A 17,737-nucleotide genomic window follows, 5' to 3' on the forward strand; every position below is an offset into this window, starting at 1 on the left:
TGGGACTTTTCCTTTTATTCTAATAAAAATCATTGATTGAAAAGTAGCACTGAAATGAACTCATGAGTTTTCTGATTTCTTTCTGGAGGGCAGGAAAACACCATGTGTATATAGCAGTTTGTAATTCTGCATACAAACCTATTGGTTGAATACATCATTGTCTCAGAAAAAGAAACTCATAGGTGGATTCTGTAAACATACTGCTGCATCGTTTAGGATAACGTACTTACTTGCAGCTTCACAAATAAATGGAAACTAGCACAGACCAACAGAATTGGGAGGAGTTTTTTAATTGTACAGACCTGTTTCTTCTCTCAGTCTTAAATTTCAATTGACGTTAGCGGGGAATTTTTTGTGTGTAAGGAATGTAGGGTCAGGCTGCAAGCTTACCTGATAGGAGCACATGCAGTTGGTTAAATTATTACTGGTATTAGAAATAAAAGGAAAATCATGTTACTCCTGTGAAGGAGATTCTCTGAGGGAGGAGAGTACTAGTAAACAAGGAACAAAATAATTTTCCAGCTGGATGGGCAGTGTACATCTCAAATGCTTATTTTCAAGCCCAAGTACTTTATGGAAAAAAATAGATGCTGAAAATTCTAATTTTCCTCCCCTTTAGTATAATAGTAAGAATTGGGGTGGGGGGGGAGGGTATGGATGGGTGGATTAAGTAAAGTTCTTTGCTGTTTGAAGACATTTTGAATAACTCAGTTATCTCAATTATCTACTTGAAAGATTTGAGAGGGGGGAAAAATGGTGGAAGAATATAAAGTATAAGTTGGATACTTCATATATGAACTCCGTATTATGAGTGCTGTATTGATTATAGTGCTCACCTAAGTCCAAATTCAGCAAAACTGTTTGAATCTTGCTTAATAGCTAAAGCACACTTACTTCTCTCACTGTTCAGCAAAACATATGATTAGGAATTGAGGTCGGAAAGTCTAATGTACACGTACAGAGTAATTTCTTATAAATTGCATTTCCGTGTGAGGCCTCCAAGTGCTGGGACAGACATAAAAAGATATAGTCCTTATGATGCATGTAAGATTTTTTTTTTTCAAAACTCAAGATGCAAGGCATTTTTACAAAAAGTGGTTTTAAAAAAATGTGTTTTGTGTTCCAAGAATTGTGGTACAGATAGATGTTTGGATCCTGTGATGGCAGCTTGCAACTGCAATTATCCAGAATTAAAAGAATTTAAAATAGTTCAAACTGCTGTGATGCTGAAGCTCTGGCTCTCAGGTTGAGCTTTGCTGCTCCCGTCTAGCTGTCACTGACACAGGCTTCTTTCTTACAGTACAAACACCAAGCCTCTTGGCTCTGTGAGGCCAGTATTTTAGCATTCTCTTTGCATGTAGGAGGTGGAACTACTTCTGTTTAGGAGATTGCAATTAGAGTAAAAAGCTGGAAGGTGAGTGTTGCAGTCCCCACAGAGCTCTGGTTACATCTTCAAGTGGACAGTGGGTAGCCAACCTGCCAGCAGGAGGTGGGAGGCTGCAAAGTCTCATTTGCATGCTGAGGATCCCAGGTCAAACCAGATCTTTTTCACCCCCCTCATTTGTCACTCTTCCCTGTCTTTTTCCTATCTTAGTTTCTTGATAAGAGAATTCTTTCACAAAGAACTTCAGATGGGTTTTTGTTATGAAGAAGTGTACATAGTGCTGACCTTTTCTTATATGCAAATTTAGGTTCTGCTAAGGCTTCTGCTGATGTGCAGCAGCTTGTATATCACTTAAAGATTTGCACTGTCAAGGTAGATTTTTCTCATTTTATTCTGTGTAAAATTCTAAATGGGTAATGTGTTCATATTTTTAAAAAATAGCATATTCCTTGCTACTGTACAACATTGCACTAATATCACTTTAGATTATTATATATAAAGAGTTTAATTGTTTTACGTTTTACCTTTGTTTAGTTTTATGATTCCACTCCCTATAGAGAGAGAGCTTGGAGCATTGCATAAAAATGAAAAATTCAGTAAGTCAAATAAAAGACCTCAGCCCTTCTCCAGAAACCTCTGCTGCCTAGTAGAGTCCAAGGCAGAACAATTGTGTTTATATGGAACTACTCATAAGAGCTGCCTCCAAACAAATACCTCCCATCCGACTATCCTCTCCATCCCTATAATCCACTCCACCCATCAAGTATTTCATAAACATCCCTTTTCGACTCCTGGAGCAGCGTGGCAGAAACTAGTGAATCATGCAGTGTTTCCAGATGCCCACCAGGTCCAGGCTGTGACAGGGCACCACAGGAAACAAGTTTAAATGCCAGAGGTTATGTGAACCACTTCCATTTTAGAGCAGAACACTATTAAGTTATACACCTTTAATTACTTCATCTATTGCAGTAACACAGTAGAAAACAACAAAATCTTGCCGTCATGGGGATTCTAGATATTAACTTGCTTGAAGGTCCCAAAGCCAGAAGCATAATAACTAGGTGCTTAAAACTGTTGCTATTTTTGCGCCTCCTGCCCCTCAAGGGTCCCCACCCCCTTGTACACTACTATCTACAATGGCATAAACTTCACTCACGAATCATCTGTTAGCTAATGTGGAACATGGAGCAGGAGTGTAGTGTTCCTAGATGATATAGTGAAGGTGATCATATTTGCTTCTGAATACACTCAGTTTCTGATCATTATTAATTTCAGAATCTCAAAGTGTTAAGGTAGCAAATCCTGCAAAGGAAGGAGGGACTTTTTATTCAAATGCAGCTTGCTTGCTTTTCTTTCGGTCTTTGTCTTTCTTCAACAAAACATTAATGAAAGTGTTTGTCCTGATCATAGTTGTGCAAGTAGTTTTTATAAAATCTAACAGTGGACCAAATTAGACCTGTGTTTTTATTTAGGCCAACATTTTCAAAGTTGGAAGTGAAAAGCTATTCATCAGTGTAGAAGTAGTGAATTTATTTATTTATTTATTTAGTTCAGAGGTGCAGCTACCACTTGCTTCATCATTGGAGTTTACACCTCGAGGAGAAAATCGCTGTAATATTTATTAACCATTGTGAAGGTTGAAGTGTAGCATCCAACACAATGGGGATGCGATTCCAGTTGTGACCTTTGAGTATTACCACAGTGTACAGCTTGAGTTAGTACTAAGGCTCTGTTTGATTTCCAGTACCTACAATAAGATAGAGCCACTCTGATGTACTGTACTGTTGTGCAATTGGTGCAATGCCGTCTTGCTCTTTAATCTTCAAAATACATAGTCACAGGAATTCTTTTTGCCCATCCCATATTTGTCACTTTTCTCCCTGGGTCTGTTTGAAAACCTTTTTAGATTCTCTTTCACACTTGAAATGCTGTAAGCTGTTTCTCATCTATTAAGTAAGTAAACAATATAAGCACTGACTCTAATAAGGGTAACAGACTGCACACTAGGGAACTTATTCTCCTAGCAGATCATGTGAAAATATCTATAAAAGGTTAGCTGGGTTGCTGCCAAGAAGGCAGGTCACTGAATCAGAACTCTGAGAACTCTGTTGTTTAAATGGCATTTCAGGAACAATGATGCTGTTTGAAATGGCACTTGAGGGGGAGAAAAGCAAATCTGCAGAATCAAGAGTAAGGGCTCTATCTTTCTCTCAGATTATGAGGGCGTCCCTCACCACACATGTTTTCAAGTCATCTCTATACATAAGGAAGAAAGTGCAGTTTTGCTGATTTTACAAGGTGTCACGTGCGGTGACAAAGGACGTCAGAGTGTCTGAGAACAAGACTGAGCTGAGCGAGCAGGCCTGCTTTTTATTTTTAGAAAGAAGCATTTAACAAATGTCTGTTCTTTCCATTCCTTCCTTATTTGACTATATTTGACAAGAACTTAACGCACGGGCCTGTAAATTATGTTTAGCAACAGTTTCTTTACATAAATCTGGATCAAGCACCAAAATCTTCTAGCTAATTAGATTTGGTTTAAATCTAACCAAGGCCACTGAGGTCCAAATTTCTCAGAGCCCATCTATAACAGTAGAAGCTTTAATCAGGGCAAGTGCCTTTCTGCAATGAAACATACTGGCAGATCATTATGCCTGCAGTGTAGCCTGCTTGTCTTAGATACTCCTATGGCCCTCATTACCTTAGTGTCTAAGCACCTTACAATTGTTAATTAATTGAAATCAATGGAGCTCAGCATGAGGATCCTGTGCTCATCTCACTACAGGGTCAAACCACGATCTGAAAAATAACAGGTACATTAAGGATGGGAGCACTGAGTGAAATTAGATTAAGATTGTTTGAACAAAATTTACTCAGGTATAAACTATGACATAAAACTGCCTGTTTGAGTAAATTCACTGTGAGTATTTTGAAGGGTAGGAGGTTTGAAAAAGTTGGTGTTTCCTAAGGAACTTACTGCTTCCCTACAAAGTCCCGGTAAAGTTACTAGCTGTAACATAATTGTTTCCAGATAAATCTAGCCTACAGCATTACCATAGTGACTGTCAAATGCCAGAAATCCAGTTGTCTTTGTAATCTTAATTCAGTCTTCTAATTCAGATAGATTGATAGATTGCTACATTATGGTACAGCCTTTAATTATAAGATCACATACTGTTTTTTTTACTACAGATCCCTTGCCTCTGTTAGGGCACAGGATGGAAGATGCTCAGTTAATGAGCAGCAATTTACTGTTCTTGATCATCTTTATTGTATAGTGTGAGGACATAGGCCTTTTTACTACATGCCATTTAAACCATGCTCTTAAGCTAGAATTATTTATTTCCTTGTGGACTTTTCCATGGTGATCACTACTACAATTTCTGAGCCCTTCACAAATCTTATAAATAATACTCGCAACATTCTTGAAAACTGAGCAGGTGACATTAACCCCATATAGAGATGGAGAGCAAAAAGACATGCCAGCACAGCATTGCTGAGACATATCACAATAAAAAAAGTGTTCACTAATTTTGCCTGCCTAATTTGAGATGCCTCTTAATACTTGGCATCATAGCGCATTTATACACTGAAAGCACAGCTCCCCTTGACTTCAGTGGTAGCTGTGAATATTCAGCAATTTGTCTACTGAAAACTGAAGAACTGCTGCAGTACAGAAGAAAAACACCCACAAATCGCACACCGCTGGTTATGACCTATCACCCATCCCTTGAACCTGTATGGAAAATCCTCAAAAAATTGCAACCCATATTAGAAAAAGACCCTGTTCTTAAAAAGATCTTCCCAGAGCCACCCATCCTAGCCTTCAGACAAGCACCGAACCTCGCCAGCCTCATCACCAGAAGCAAACTTCCTCAAGCCCAGAACACACCAAAAGGATCCAGACCGTGCCAGGACAAGAAATGCAAAACCTGCCCCCACATCTCCACCACCCCCACAATTACTACACCCCACAACAGAGCCATCAGCATCCCAGGATCTTACAGCTGCACCTCCAGGAACGTAGTATACCTCATCCAATGCACCAAATGCCCTGATGGAAGATATGTAGGAGAGACCAGACAACAACTGTGCACCAGAATGAACGTACACCGGAAATCCATCAGACAGAAACACCCAATTACCGGTGGGGGCACATTTCTCACAGGAGGGCCACTCTCTCTCCAATCTCTCAGTCCTGATCCTCAAGGGAAATTTACACAACACTTCCCGGAGACGAGCCTATGAACTCCATTTCATCAACCTGCTGGATACTAGAGATCAGGGACTAAACATAGACACTGGATTTTTGATGCATTATAATCTGCCTGGCAGCGGACTCCCCAGCCCAGCCCAGCCCCTGGCTTCTTTACTTTTCATCCCATCCAGGAAGAGCACACACCAACTGCTGCAGCTTCCTTAGCCTGACGAAGGGGTTTTTGAACCCGAAAGCTTGCTCAATAACTATTCTCCAACCATTTGGGTTGGTCTAATAAAAGATATCAAATTCACCCAAGGAACCTTGTCTACTGAAAACAGGCATTTTTAGAAGTTTCTATTTTGGCCAAATTTGGGCACATTCCTGATGTAGGCTACCCCTTGCCCAAATTCAGGGCCCTGCTCCAAAGGATGAAGGTGGAGGACAGGAGGCATTTGAGCATTTATAGGAAAAAACATCTTTAATGTTTTTTAACGGAGACAAAACAATATATTTTTCTCTAGCATCATTGTTGGAAAGAGCTGAACCATTTGGGTTGACATTTTGCAAAATGATTTAGCTTGAAACAGATGGTAATCAAGGCAAATTTCAGCCTCAGCAGTTAAAAATTGGCTGAGTTTTAAGCAACTAAACCCAGGGTCTTAGAATGGAGTAATGTTGGACAACTTTAATAGGTGGTGCCACCAACCTTATCTGTAATCAAATGTTTTTCCCCCAAAGCTGGTTTTAAATGCAGGAAGCCTATTAATTAAATCATGTTGTTTAGTTTATCTCATGAATCACTGAATTTAAATGTTTGATCTACTCTGTTTTTGAATCAATAAGCAGTATTTCCTTTTGCAAGCTGCTGTGTTTTCTTTGGTTCCAGAAAGATTACTTTGGCACTACACAAACCATTTTAATTTTACTAACTTTTTAGGGAGTTTTATAAATAGACACAATATTTCAAATTTGTTCAAAAATGATCACATAACAGGACATGCAAAGCGCACCAGAAGCTGTGGATTACAAAAGCTGCCTCATAACATGAAACAAAACTTTTTTTTTAGGAAATGTTAAGTGGCAGAATCCAGCAGAATTGCTTACTTTGTGTGGATGCATTAGCTACGAACACAAACACCAAACAAAGAAGTTGGTTTAGAAACCCACTAAGTCTGTTTGGTTTTTGTGTAAGGAAGCATGCGAGTCACAAGCAGTGTTTTCTTGGTTTTCCAGTTGTCAGTTCAAGAAAAAGAAAAAAACCCAACTTGATGGGTTGTGATGTTATAGACCAGGGGTTGTCAACTGGGGGTACTTGGGAAGGCCTCAGGGGGTATGCGGTGGTGGTGTGGAGAATTGGGGGTACTTGGGAAGCATACTGTCATGCGCCACCGTTGCCTGCCACTGTGTGCCACCACCAGGGCACCCCCCCCGCACTTGTCCAGGGGGTAGAAACTCCTGTTATAGACTGGCAGAAATATCTTTCATCAACCAGTGGGACTAAAAATTGGTCACATTAAGGGACAAAGGAAAACCTGGGTGACAAGCCTCACACAAATAATAGGGTAGAAACAGATGTTGCCTGATGTCTCCTTTGTGTCACCATAACATTTTTTATGGCGGTACAAATGGTGAGCAAACAGATATCCCTGCCCTTCGTTGTGTCACATCAGAGGAAAATCAGTGGTGTGACAAAAGGGAGTAATATATTCTGCAGCTTTATTGCGCGCAGACATTGATTAGCTCTGTGGCAGGAGAGTGGACGTAGCCTGAGCTGCCCACACTTTCCAGACACCCCAGGCAGGTGCTTTGGTGGCTTGAGGGCCCCTCAAGCTCCTGAAGCACCTGCGTGGCCTTCCTTGCTTACACAGGGGCACCCTAAGGAATCTCATGCTGCTGATCCATAAGCAGGGAAAGCAGGGAACCCCAAATTTCCCTGCTTATGGAGACACCCCACAGTCTTCACAGGTGTGTTTATGCGTATGAAAAGCTTGCACAGGTCCCATGTGGAGGCACAGGACCCAGGGAATCTCTGGTACCCTGTGCTTCCACATAAGGACCAGCTTACTGAGACTCATCCACAGGAGGCAGGTGTAGGTAAATGAAGAACAGAGGGATTTTCCCACATATCAGACCTGCCTTGGAGATCTCAGGGGTGGATCCAGGTAAGCAGGGAAAGTGGGACTTGTGTCCCCAGATGCCCTGAGGGCAGGTCTGGAACAGCAGGGAGACCCAGGGCTTGAAGGGCCTGATCCTGTCCAGGAATGCCCAGGTTCATAGGACTGGGCCTCACAAGCCCTAGGAGAACAGATCTCCCTTTGTCCCTCCTTATCAACAGGAGGGACAAGAGGCGATGGGTGTTTTGCCCAATGAAGTGGATCAGTTGTGCCACAACACAATGTAGTACAGCTGATGCACTTCATTCAGTGACATGTTTCTAGCTACAGGGCACTGTCATGTAACACTTCTTCCCCCATCCCCTCTATTCATCATATATTATTTATTAGGGATCTGATTATTAGAACTCTTGAGTTTCTCTCTCTCTTTCTTCTTGAGAGATTTAAAAAGTGCTAATGAACGTAATGCCCAGGCATGGTTTTAAACCTACATGTGAATATTTTCAGTATGCACATTTCTGAATAGCATGAGGGTAGTTACTTTCTCATTAGCTTCTGTGAATCATTAGTACAGTGACACTTTTGTAACATTAGTGACATTGACTTGTTTCATCAATTTAAATAGATTTTTTTAGAGGGGAAAAAGTTCCATTAGTAATTCTGCTAAAAAAAGAAAATTCATGTATGTAAGACCCCTCTAGCTTAAGCATTTGTTTTAAATGCTGTACAGTATAGGGTAGACTTTGCATCCATTTAAAGGCTTTTCTGAAACCAAGTCCTATGATTAGGAGGAAAAACATTTACAACTTTTACAGTTGAAATGAAAAAATGTTGGCTCATTGAACTTCCTTAGATCTGTCACTTTCAGGTACTTAATTATCTTAATGTAGAAATTGGATGGTTAAAAAGATCAGAAATAATAGGACCTGTGGAAGAATATAAATTCAAATACAGTTTTCTTTTAATCCTCACGGACTCAAGAGACTCTGTGGACTAATGGTATTTGTCGCCATTTCTGTTGTAGCACAGAGTAATGCAGCAAGAACATCTGACCGTCCTAAGTCATAGAGGAAAAAATTTTTAAAAAGGAAAATTGTTCTTCAGCACACTGGTCCAATAATCCTCTAGGCCAGTGGTTCTCAAACTTTTTTTTTGACCACTTGAAAATTGCTGAGGGTCTCGGCGGACCACTTAATAAACTTTTTGGCAGCGGCGTCCAAACGGCCTTGATCTCCATCATCAGAAAAAATGAATCAAGCGCAGGGCCAAGTACAGGTAGCCTCGATTGTTCTGCAACCTTTCTGCCGACCACCTGAATGGAGCTCGTGGCCCACCATTTGAGAACCTCTGCTCTAGGCAAATCTTGTTGGTTAATTACACTGCTCAAATAGAATGGCTTGCTTACCTCGTTATATTATGTAGCTTGATATCTAATTATGATAAAGAAGCATTACTCTTGTTGCATGAATTCAGTGAAGTAATGTGCATTTGGGGTGATCTTGAAGGCAGTTATGGAAAAATCTTTGAGCGGCTATAGATCCATCTTTCACACGGTGAATGACTTGAGCTTTTCTTGTTGAAAAGCTACTGTTCTATGATATAGCCCTGGAGTTCGCTACCATAGTTGTGGTAATCCATATGGATGCTTTGTTATGCTGTTGCTTCTTTTGACACAGCTGAGTTTTGCATACAGTACAAAACCAGGCACAACGAAATGTCTGCTGCGTGGGAGAACAAGTTGGGAGCTCTGCAATGGAACACTTTTCAGCAAAGCTGTGAGGGCCAGCAAATTTAAGGCATCGATTCTCCAGTCAAGTTGATTTTCTTTCTAAAAGACACAGTTTCCATAAATCTGGAAAGTAAGAGTAAACCTCAACACTAATAGGCAACTACATAATCACTTTTCAGTATTTCTTTCAAATCTAGCTCCTTCAAATAGCAGCATGGTCAGTATATAAATTCTTTCTTCCAAAAATTGCCAATTGAATTATTTATCTACCTGCAACAGGACTTCCTTGACTGTGTGTACCATTGCAACTCTGTGGTGGGCATGCGAATGTCTCGCAACATGCTTTGTGCACAATAATTCTTCCTTCCCCTGTACCTCAAGCATGCAAAACTCCCGTGTGGTTCTTACCCCTGGCTTTGGCCTCCATGCCTTGTACTTTATTCTGTGTGAAAAATAGTGCTGAATTCTTCTCTCATTTACATCATTCCAAATCTGAAAGTAACTGCCATGTAGTCAATGGAATTACGCTGGATTTAAAGAGATTATAATAAGTAAGAACAAAATTTCACTGAGAGGAAGCCATTAAATTTGAAAATGAGGTCTGTATGTGCAAACGTGTTGTTGTTTTTTTATTTTAATAAAGCTGATGCATTTTTCTATGCAAGAAGCTTCCTACCAGGTCCTAAACCCCTAGTCTTGAGCTCTTTGACAATACATGCTCATGATGGCCTTGGCCCATAAATTATTCTTTATTACCAACCCCCCTCAGGAAGCAAGAAGCAGCCTCATTGTACACTGCATCTTGGTCTTTCCTTCTCTAACTTCTTCGATTTATCTATGGGTGTTGTGTGATGTGATCTAGTTCAATGTTACCGTGCTGGCTTCCAAAATGCTTCATTCTGCACCAGAGTATGAGGTTACCAAAAATCGGTTAATTTGTTGAGCTGTTTCTTTATACAATTTGACAAACGAGAACTCTGAAAAATTATACTTGCCATCAAAACACTTTGGTTTCAAAATGTAAAGCTCTGTTTATAATAATTTTGATAAAAGCTAACAACCAAACTCCAGCCAGGTTCCAAAACGCAGGTTAGCGCATAAGAGAACTTTTTAGATTTACAATAAAGCAAATTATCTTCACTTCCAATGCTCGTATAGTTCACTGTTTTTGGAAATGAGGAATTGCTTATTTTGGCAGCGTCAAGTACTTCCTTTTATTGAGCTAGTTATTTTTTAAATGTGATGATTTGGTGTCTTCTAATTTATTTGTTTGCTTATCAGATGGTTATTGTTGTATTAAGCAAAATATAATCACAGCAGTGTTAGTTATTAGGTGGCATTGTACATAGCCTGACATATGTTGTGGGTTTGTGATCATTCTTAGGATTCACATACTTGTGGTGGAGGTGGTAGTGTTGGTTTTATGGGTTACGGATACAGAATATCCTACAGTGTTCTCCAACGCCATCTGGTGGAGGGGTGGGCGGGTGGAACTGGGTAATTTCAAGTAAAGCTCAGCATTCAGACGAGAGCATACAAAATGTCAGTAAAAGGTATACAAGAAAAAGGAGGCAAGTCTCAATGTGAAAAATAGCAAATTTGTTTCCTGTCAGGCCTTTTGGCTAAATTCAAGTGGTGACTTGACAATATGCATGCCTTGATGTCTTTATCATAATGAAATAAAGCCACCCTTGTCATGTACTCTGACCACAGAGAGGTTGAGTGAAAGTGAAGTTTGTTTCTGTTTCTCTTTTTTTCCCTTTAAACCTCCAAATGCCTTTAGGTTGAAATTTCTTAACAGAGATCACAAAGGAAGTAAGAAGGATGACTTGGGCAAACAGCATGTTAAATTCTTCCTACCTGTAAAATTGAGGCAAGACTTTAACTGCTTCCTTGAAAAGAAATATGTCCCATTTATTCTCGGTGCAGCATTTTGAAACCCACTTACGCTCTTAATGCACTTAATGCAACATTCTGAAAATTCACTCTGTAAGAAGCATTTCAGTGCTGTGTTTAATAAGCTGCCAGTTACAGCTGTAGTTTAGGGCTTTGGATTCAAATGGGTGTTTTGGAACCACCTATTGATGCGAGAGACAATTTCCATCACCCGAAAGGCTTGATGTTCGTTCTCATTAGCACTGTGACTAAAAACAGTTCTGAGTTAACTCCACAGTTGCCCGTAACACTATTGCATTTAAGCTGATTTAGAATAAAGTGCATTATTTCAGACCTAAAAATTGTAAGCAGGGTAAGCAGAGATACCCTCAGCAGATTGCATGTCAGTAGGACCTCTAAGTGCAAATTGCAGACTCCTTTTGTAGTCAGTACTGTAGAATCTGTTCCATGGCGCACATGTTGTGAAAAAGAACATATTAAATAACAATATTCTGGTTCTTTCTTTGTTTTGAAGTGTTACCACTGAAATGCAATGGTGGTGGAAAAAAACATCATGACTTGGGTGTTGCTTCTAAAGAAGCATTATTCCTTTTTCTGAGAGCTGCTTGAAGAGCAATAAACCTCTGTATAAGTGTGATTTGCAGCTCCCATTGATGGAGCCAGGCAGATTTCAGATGCTCAGGAAACCCTAACTGATCCCATTAAAGTTCAAATCTGTATCTTTACTTCAGATTTCAGCATCGCATTGTACAATTTCCTTCAGCATTATCCACCAGAGTTAAACCAGGAGGCCTGGTATTCATGGGTTGCCTGAGTAGTCTCTTAATGAAGATAAATGACTGAGTCTTTCAGAAACAGTGGAGCGTGCAATACAGAAATTAAGCAGTTTTCTCTAAAAATTAAACATGGGCTTTGGACATGCACCTTTAAGACACAAGCTTTAATGCAGATCATGAATTATTTCTAATAATTTTTATTTTCTTTTTCCTCTAGGCTGTGACAGTACGAAATTCCATGGCTAAATCATTATACAGTGCTCTGTTTGATTGGATAGTTTTTCGAATTAATCACGCGCTTTTGAATGCAAAGGATGTGGAAGAAAGCACCAAGGTAAATTCTGGATCCTCATACTTGGTTGTTAGGTTGTAACCTTGGCTCTAACATTTACAGTTAAACAAGTACAAGCACATGTAACAAAATGGTCAAATGTAGTGTAGAGACACGAGAAGTAGTAGTAGTTACAGGGTAAAACATTACACAAACTACTGATTACAAGCAGCCCCCAAAGGCCTGTTCCTGCTTGTATTTCAAGAATGAGACCATAATTTAATTTTTTTAAAGTGACATTTTGTGAATTGTGATAATAAATGACATCAAGGAATTGAGTCATGATGTGAGTCATGATTGAGAGAGGATTTGTGTCTGACAGAAAACTATCTGCCCCCTATAAGACTGCTAATCTCAATTTTATTTAAATGATTCCTGTAACATGTCAGTGTCTTTTATTTGTAAACCTGTAGCATGTAATGTTATCGAGAAGGGAGGTCAAAAGAGGTTAGAGGATGGAATGCTACAATAGGTTGCTCATTTAATGGAATTTTTCTACTTTTAAACCAAGGAAGAACAAATGGGTATAAATGGGCTTTGAATCAATTTGAGCTGGAAAATAGGATGTTTCTATCCAGCAGAGGAGGAAGATTCTGGAAAAGCTTTCCAGTAGGAACATTTGGCTAAAGAAACTTAACTGATTTCAAGTCACAGCTTAATAAATTTGATAGGGTTTACATGATGTGAGCACAAGTGATAGCAGGGGGGAGTCACTCAGTGACTCAAGATATAACTCCTAATATACAAATATTTTCTTCTGCCCTCAAAAGAGACTTACTCTTCTTTCAAGTTAAGGGTTGTCTGTATGTGCGCATACACACGCAAATGGAGCTAGTCAAATACCCTTGGCTTTGAAGTTGGGTACAGGCCAGCAGAACTTTTGGTCATACATCGTAGCTGACGCTGTAGCTGCCAAAAATTATTTAGCTAAGTGCTAACATTGTGTTTGAATTATCCTACTGTAGAATTGATTGAAATTACAGATCCTTAAAGTATGCCTGACCCTTTATTTTACTGCGTAGATATGCTTGTAATGTATAAGGAAAATAATTATGGTCTGTGTGCACACATCTTTGTTTTTGTAAAATTCATTTTTAATATGTGGTGATGACACTGCTGGCACGCGAGTTTGTTAAAATGGATAACATGCTATGTTTCTTCTGGCTGCTCTCTCTGCTATTTGGTATTTTACTGTAAATTTTATGTTCTGTCTTTGTTCCAAGAGCCTAAAGGTTTCCTTTGGGCTGTCTGGAGAGGGAATTTATGTATTTGGTGAGCCTACGAGTTGGCTTTTTTGTTGGGGGGAGTGTAGCTCAAATATTAACCAAATGAATTATCTATTTTTTGGAAGTAATTTAAAATGCTAGCTGTTCCTTAGTGTATATCTACATTAAAGGTATGTGCTTGTGCTAGGACAGTATACCTTGCCTACTGAACCTAACTTAGAATACTGTAAAAAGCTTTAAAAGCTTTTATAAACCTAGACTAATTTTTATAGAGATGTAAAAATTATCACTCTTATCGCTTATCCCTTATCACTCTTAAGGCCACTTTATGCACAGGAAAAATGAAGCACAGAGCATAAGTAACCTGTCCAGGGCCACAGAAAGACTGTCCCAGAGTCGGATAATAATAATACATAATTCAGGTTCTTTTGATTCTCATCCTGCACTTGTCTCCATTGTTTTTACTTTATTTGACTGTCAGTAGGTATGCTTTCAAAGAATCATGCAGGCTTTTGTAGAGTAAGGGGGATGCTGAAATGGGTACAGTAGAGGCTATCAGCTTGTATAGGTAAGTGCTTGTTACTTATAAAGCATAGTTAAAGGAAAATTCAGAGCATCCATATTCAACACAAATATATAAAAAAAAGCAATTTTATATATCCCACTTAAGGTGTCTGTCTGACGTTGGAGGGGCATGTGATGATGATGAATATGGGCTTTTTTGTATTAATACTCTGGAGAGTGTAATAATTGATTTCTCTCAGTGCTCACAGTTTGCATTTTATTTCCCTTGCAATCCAGTTTTGCAGAACATGTCTAGACTCTTATTTCTGATTTGATTGGGACTGGTTACAAATCTCAAAATAACTACTTACAGAGAAAAGAGAGCTACCAAACCAAAATAAGACCATACTTATTCTTTCTTTCTTTGCTTATAAAAAAAAAAAAGGTCTGCAGGTGTGCAATACTGTGCTAAATCAAGACCCAAAATCTTGTTTAGCATCTTTCCTAATTAAGCAGTTGATCCAATAAAAGATTTAACCAAAAATGGAAAAAAACCTTGTCTTGTCAATAGTTTTGTTCACAAAAGTGCTTTCACTGGACTGCAAATCAAAAATAATCCCTTAGTTATGCATAGTCCATCTCTGCAACCCTTCTGCTACTTTTTTCATCCTTCTATTCTTGCTTCCCTGCTCTTGTACTATTGTTCATGCTCTTCCTAACTCCAGCGTTACCAAATAGATTATATATGCATGCACGGGCACATGCACGCGTGTGCATACGCATGTGCGGGCACATTATTATAATTATATTTATAGCGATTTGGCTAAATGCTTGGAAGTTTGGTTATGTGGCCAAAGGCCCAAGTGAAATCATTTGACCAAAGGATTAGAATTTCTGGTCACTGAACCAAAGTATTAGATTGGCAGAATGACTAATGTGCAGGTTTGCGCCTCCTGAAGGATTATAAATCCTCCCACTATTGTTCTACTCAAGTATGACCAGTTTTTTGTTCTCTCTAGCATAAAACTATAACACACATGGTTCTGGAAAGATTACTTCATCTTAATAAACTATCATTGATAATTCTATCAAGTTAACGTAACTTTTTTATTTCAACTTCTATACATCCAGATACCATAATTCTGAATATTTGTAATATTGCTCTAGGTTGGTGATACTCAACATTTTTGCTTGGCAGGTCAGATGGGCAGTGCCCTATCTGTCTGTGGGCCTGGTCCGGTAGGCACAGTGGGGCCTGATCTTGCTGTGTGGAGAAGGGTGGGAGGCAGCTTGGCCCCAGTCCAGGTATTGGGGTGGTGGGGGAGTGGGGCCAGCCCTGATCCAGCTGCACAGGAGAGGGGGCATGGCCTAGCCCTGATTTGGCCACATGGGGGGTTGAGAATCTGGCAGTGTGAGAGGGTGGCAGTATCAGTTGCTATTGCTTTCCCACCACTTAACTTCCAGACACATGGGGAGCCCTGTGGGCCACATATCATGGCTCTGAAGGCCAGATTTGGTCTGCAGGCAGAGGGTGAGCACCTGTGCTCTGGGTAATAAATATAAGAGCTTAAAAATGTTTTACTCATATAAATGTTTTACCCAGGCCAATATTTTAAATACAGGATTCTTCTAATAGTCATTTGTGGTATACTTTGTCATAACATCAATCTACAGTCACAAGGATACTATACTGCACAAATTAATCTGTATCTTTACTGTTTTCATGTGAAGTAGGATCATAGTAAAGTAGGACTGGAAGGAACCTTACAAGTCCCCTTCTTCAAGGCAGGATAATTCCTGACTAAACCATCCCAACCAAGTGCCTGTCCAACCTGTTCTTGAAAATTTCTAGGAATTCTCAGGAAATAAAGCTTCTCTTATCAGCCTGTTCCAATGCTTGACCACTCTCATAGTCAGAAAGCTTCTCTTGAAACCATCTTCTCCTGTAAAGTGCTCTATCTGGGGAGAAATAATCCGCAACACACTTACAGGCTTGGTGGTGCTACACTTGCCAGCACCACAACTGAAAAAGATCTGGGGGTCATGATAGACCGCAGAATGAACATGAGCCACCAGTGTGGTGCCATAGCTGGTGGAGCAAGCAAAACACTGGTATGCATCTACTGATGCATCTCAAGCAAGACTAAGGATGTCATCCTCCTTCTCTACTCAGCCTTGGTGAGACCACAGCTGGAGAACTGTGTCCAGTTCTGGGTGCTGCACTTCAGGAAGGATGTGGAGAAGCTTGAGAAAGTCCAAAGGGAGGGCCACATACATGATTAGTGGTCTGGAGAGCAGGTCATATGAGGAGAGGCTGAAAGACATGGGACTGTTCAGCCTGGGGAAGTGAAGTCTTACAGGGGACTTGGTGGCAGCCTATAAGTATATAAGGGGCATACTTCAGGGCCTGGGGCAGCATCTGTTCACCAAGGCACCCTAGGGAAAAATGAGAACCAATGGCCACAAATTGCTTGAAAATTGCTTCAGATTGAACATAAGGCAAAACTGCTTTATGATTCATGTACCATGGGTCTGGAACAGACTCCCCCCAGAAGTGATACAGTCACCTTCCCTGGAGATCTTTAAAAAACATCTTGATGTGCATCTTGCTGGGGCCATCTGACCCTAGCTGTCTTTCCTGCCCAAATGCAGGGGGACTGGACCTGACAATCTCATGAGATCCCTTCCAGCCCCTAATATCTATGAATCTCCAACCTAAATTTCTCCTGCTGCAGCTTGAGGCCATTTCTCCTAATCCAGTCTCCAGTGGTCACAGAGAAAAGCCCATCTCTACCCTCTCTATAATTGCCCTTCACGTATTTGAAGACTGTAATCAAATCCTGCCCCCGCCCCCCCAGGCTTCTCTTCTCCATACTTAAATAACCCTATTTATTTTAGCCTTTACTCAGAGGTTATGCTGCTTAGACTTCTAAGCATTTTTGTTGCTTTCTGCTGGACTTTTCCCTATCTTTCATGAATGGTGGGGCCCAGAACTGGACACTTTGAGCTCTATTCAGAAGTGAAGCCCCTGAATAGAGCTCAAAGATCACTTCCCTTGATTTGCAAGTGGCACTCTTGTTGATACAGCCCAGTATACTCTTAATCAGAAAAAACCCAGGAAAGCACTTCAAGTAAGAGTGAGCTTTTTTCACTTTTAAGGAAAGAATTCACATAAAATTGTCAGCTCTTGTTACTCTCTCTCATGAGCAGCATGTCAAGATCATGGATTTAATTAAGCCACTGCTCTGCAGATACAATTTAAATACAAACAAACTCTTCAGATAGGGACAGAAGTTGCACATAAACTGGTTTAAACGATCACAAATTGGTTTAAACCTGTGACAGAACAAAAGTTCTGTGAACATAAACCAGTTTCAAAAGGGCTGAAACTGGTTTAAGATAAACCTGGTTGAATGTAGTATCAGGCTTAACTTATTTGGGTCAAACAGGTTTATGAAACTTCTGTCCCAGACCCCTTCCTGGTTCAAATTAAATCAGTCCCCTAGCGTCCCAGCATGCTTTCCAGTCCTGGGATGGGTTGTGCTGTCTGCTCCAGCAGAGAAGGGGAGCGGGGGG

General features: G+C 40.1%; 1 protein-coding gene across 7 annotated transcripts in view; it reads left to right on the forward strand.

Moving 5' to 3' along the window:
- MYO9A (myosin IXA) overlaps positions 1 to 17,737 on the forward strand; it is a 320,527-nt gene that overhangs the window by 175,883 nt on the left and 126,907 nt on the right. For all 7 annotated transcript variants that reach the window (XM_025214001.1, XM_014524020.2, XM_014524018.2 and 4 more), the window contains one exon: positions 12,318 to 12,434. In XM_025214001.1, coding sequence (XP_025069786.1) covers positions 12,318 to 12,434 — 117 coding nt within the window. The remainder of the gene's footprint in view (positions 1 to 12,317; positions 12,435 to 17,737) is intronic.

This window comes from Alligator sinensis, unplaced genomic scaffold (assembly GCF_000455745.1).
Source record: "Alligator sinensis unplaced genomic scaffold, ASM45574v1 scaffold971_1, whole genome shotgun sequence".
Lineage (NCBI taxonomy): Eukaryota > Metazoa > Chordata > Crocodylia > Alligatoridae > Alligator > Alligator sinensis.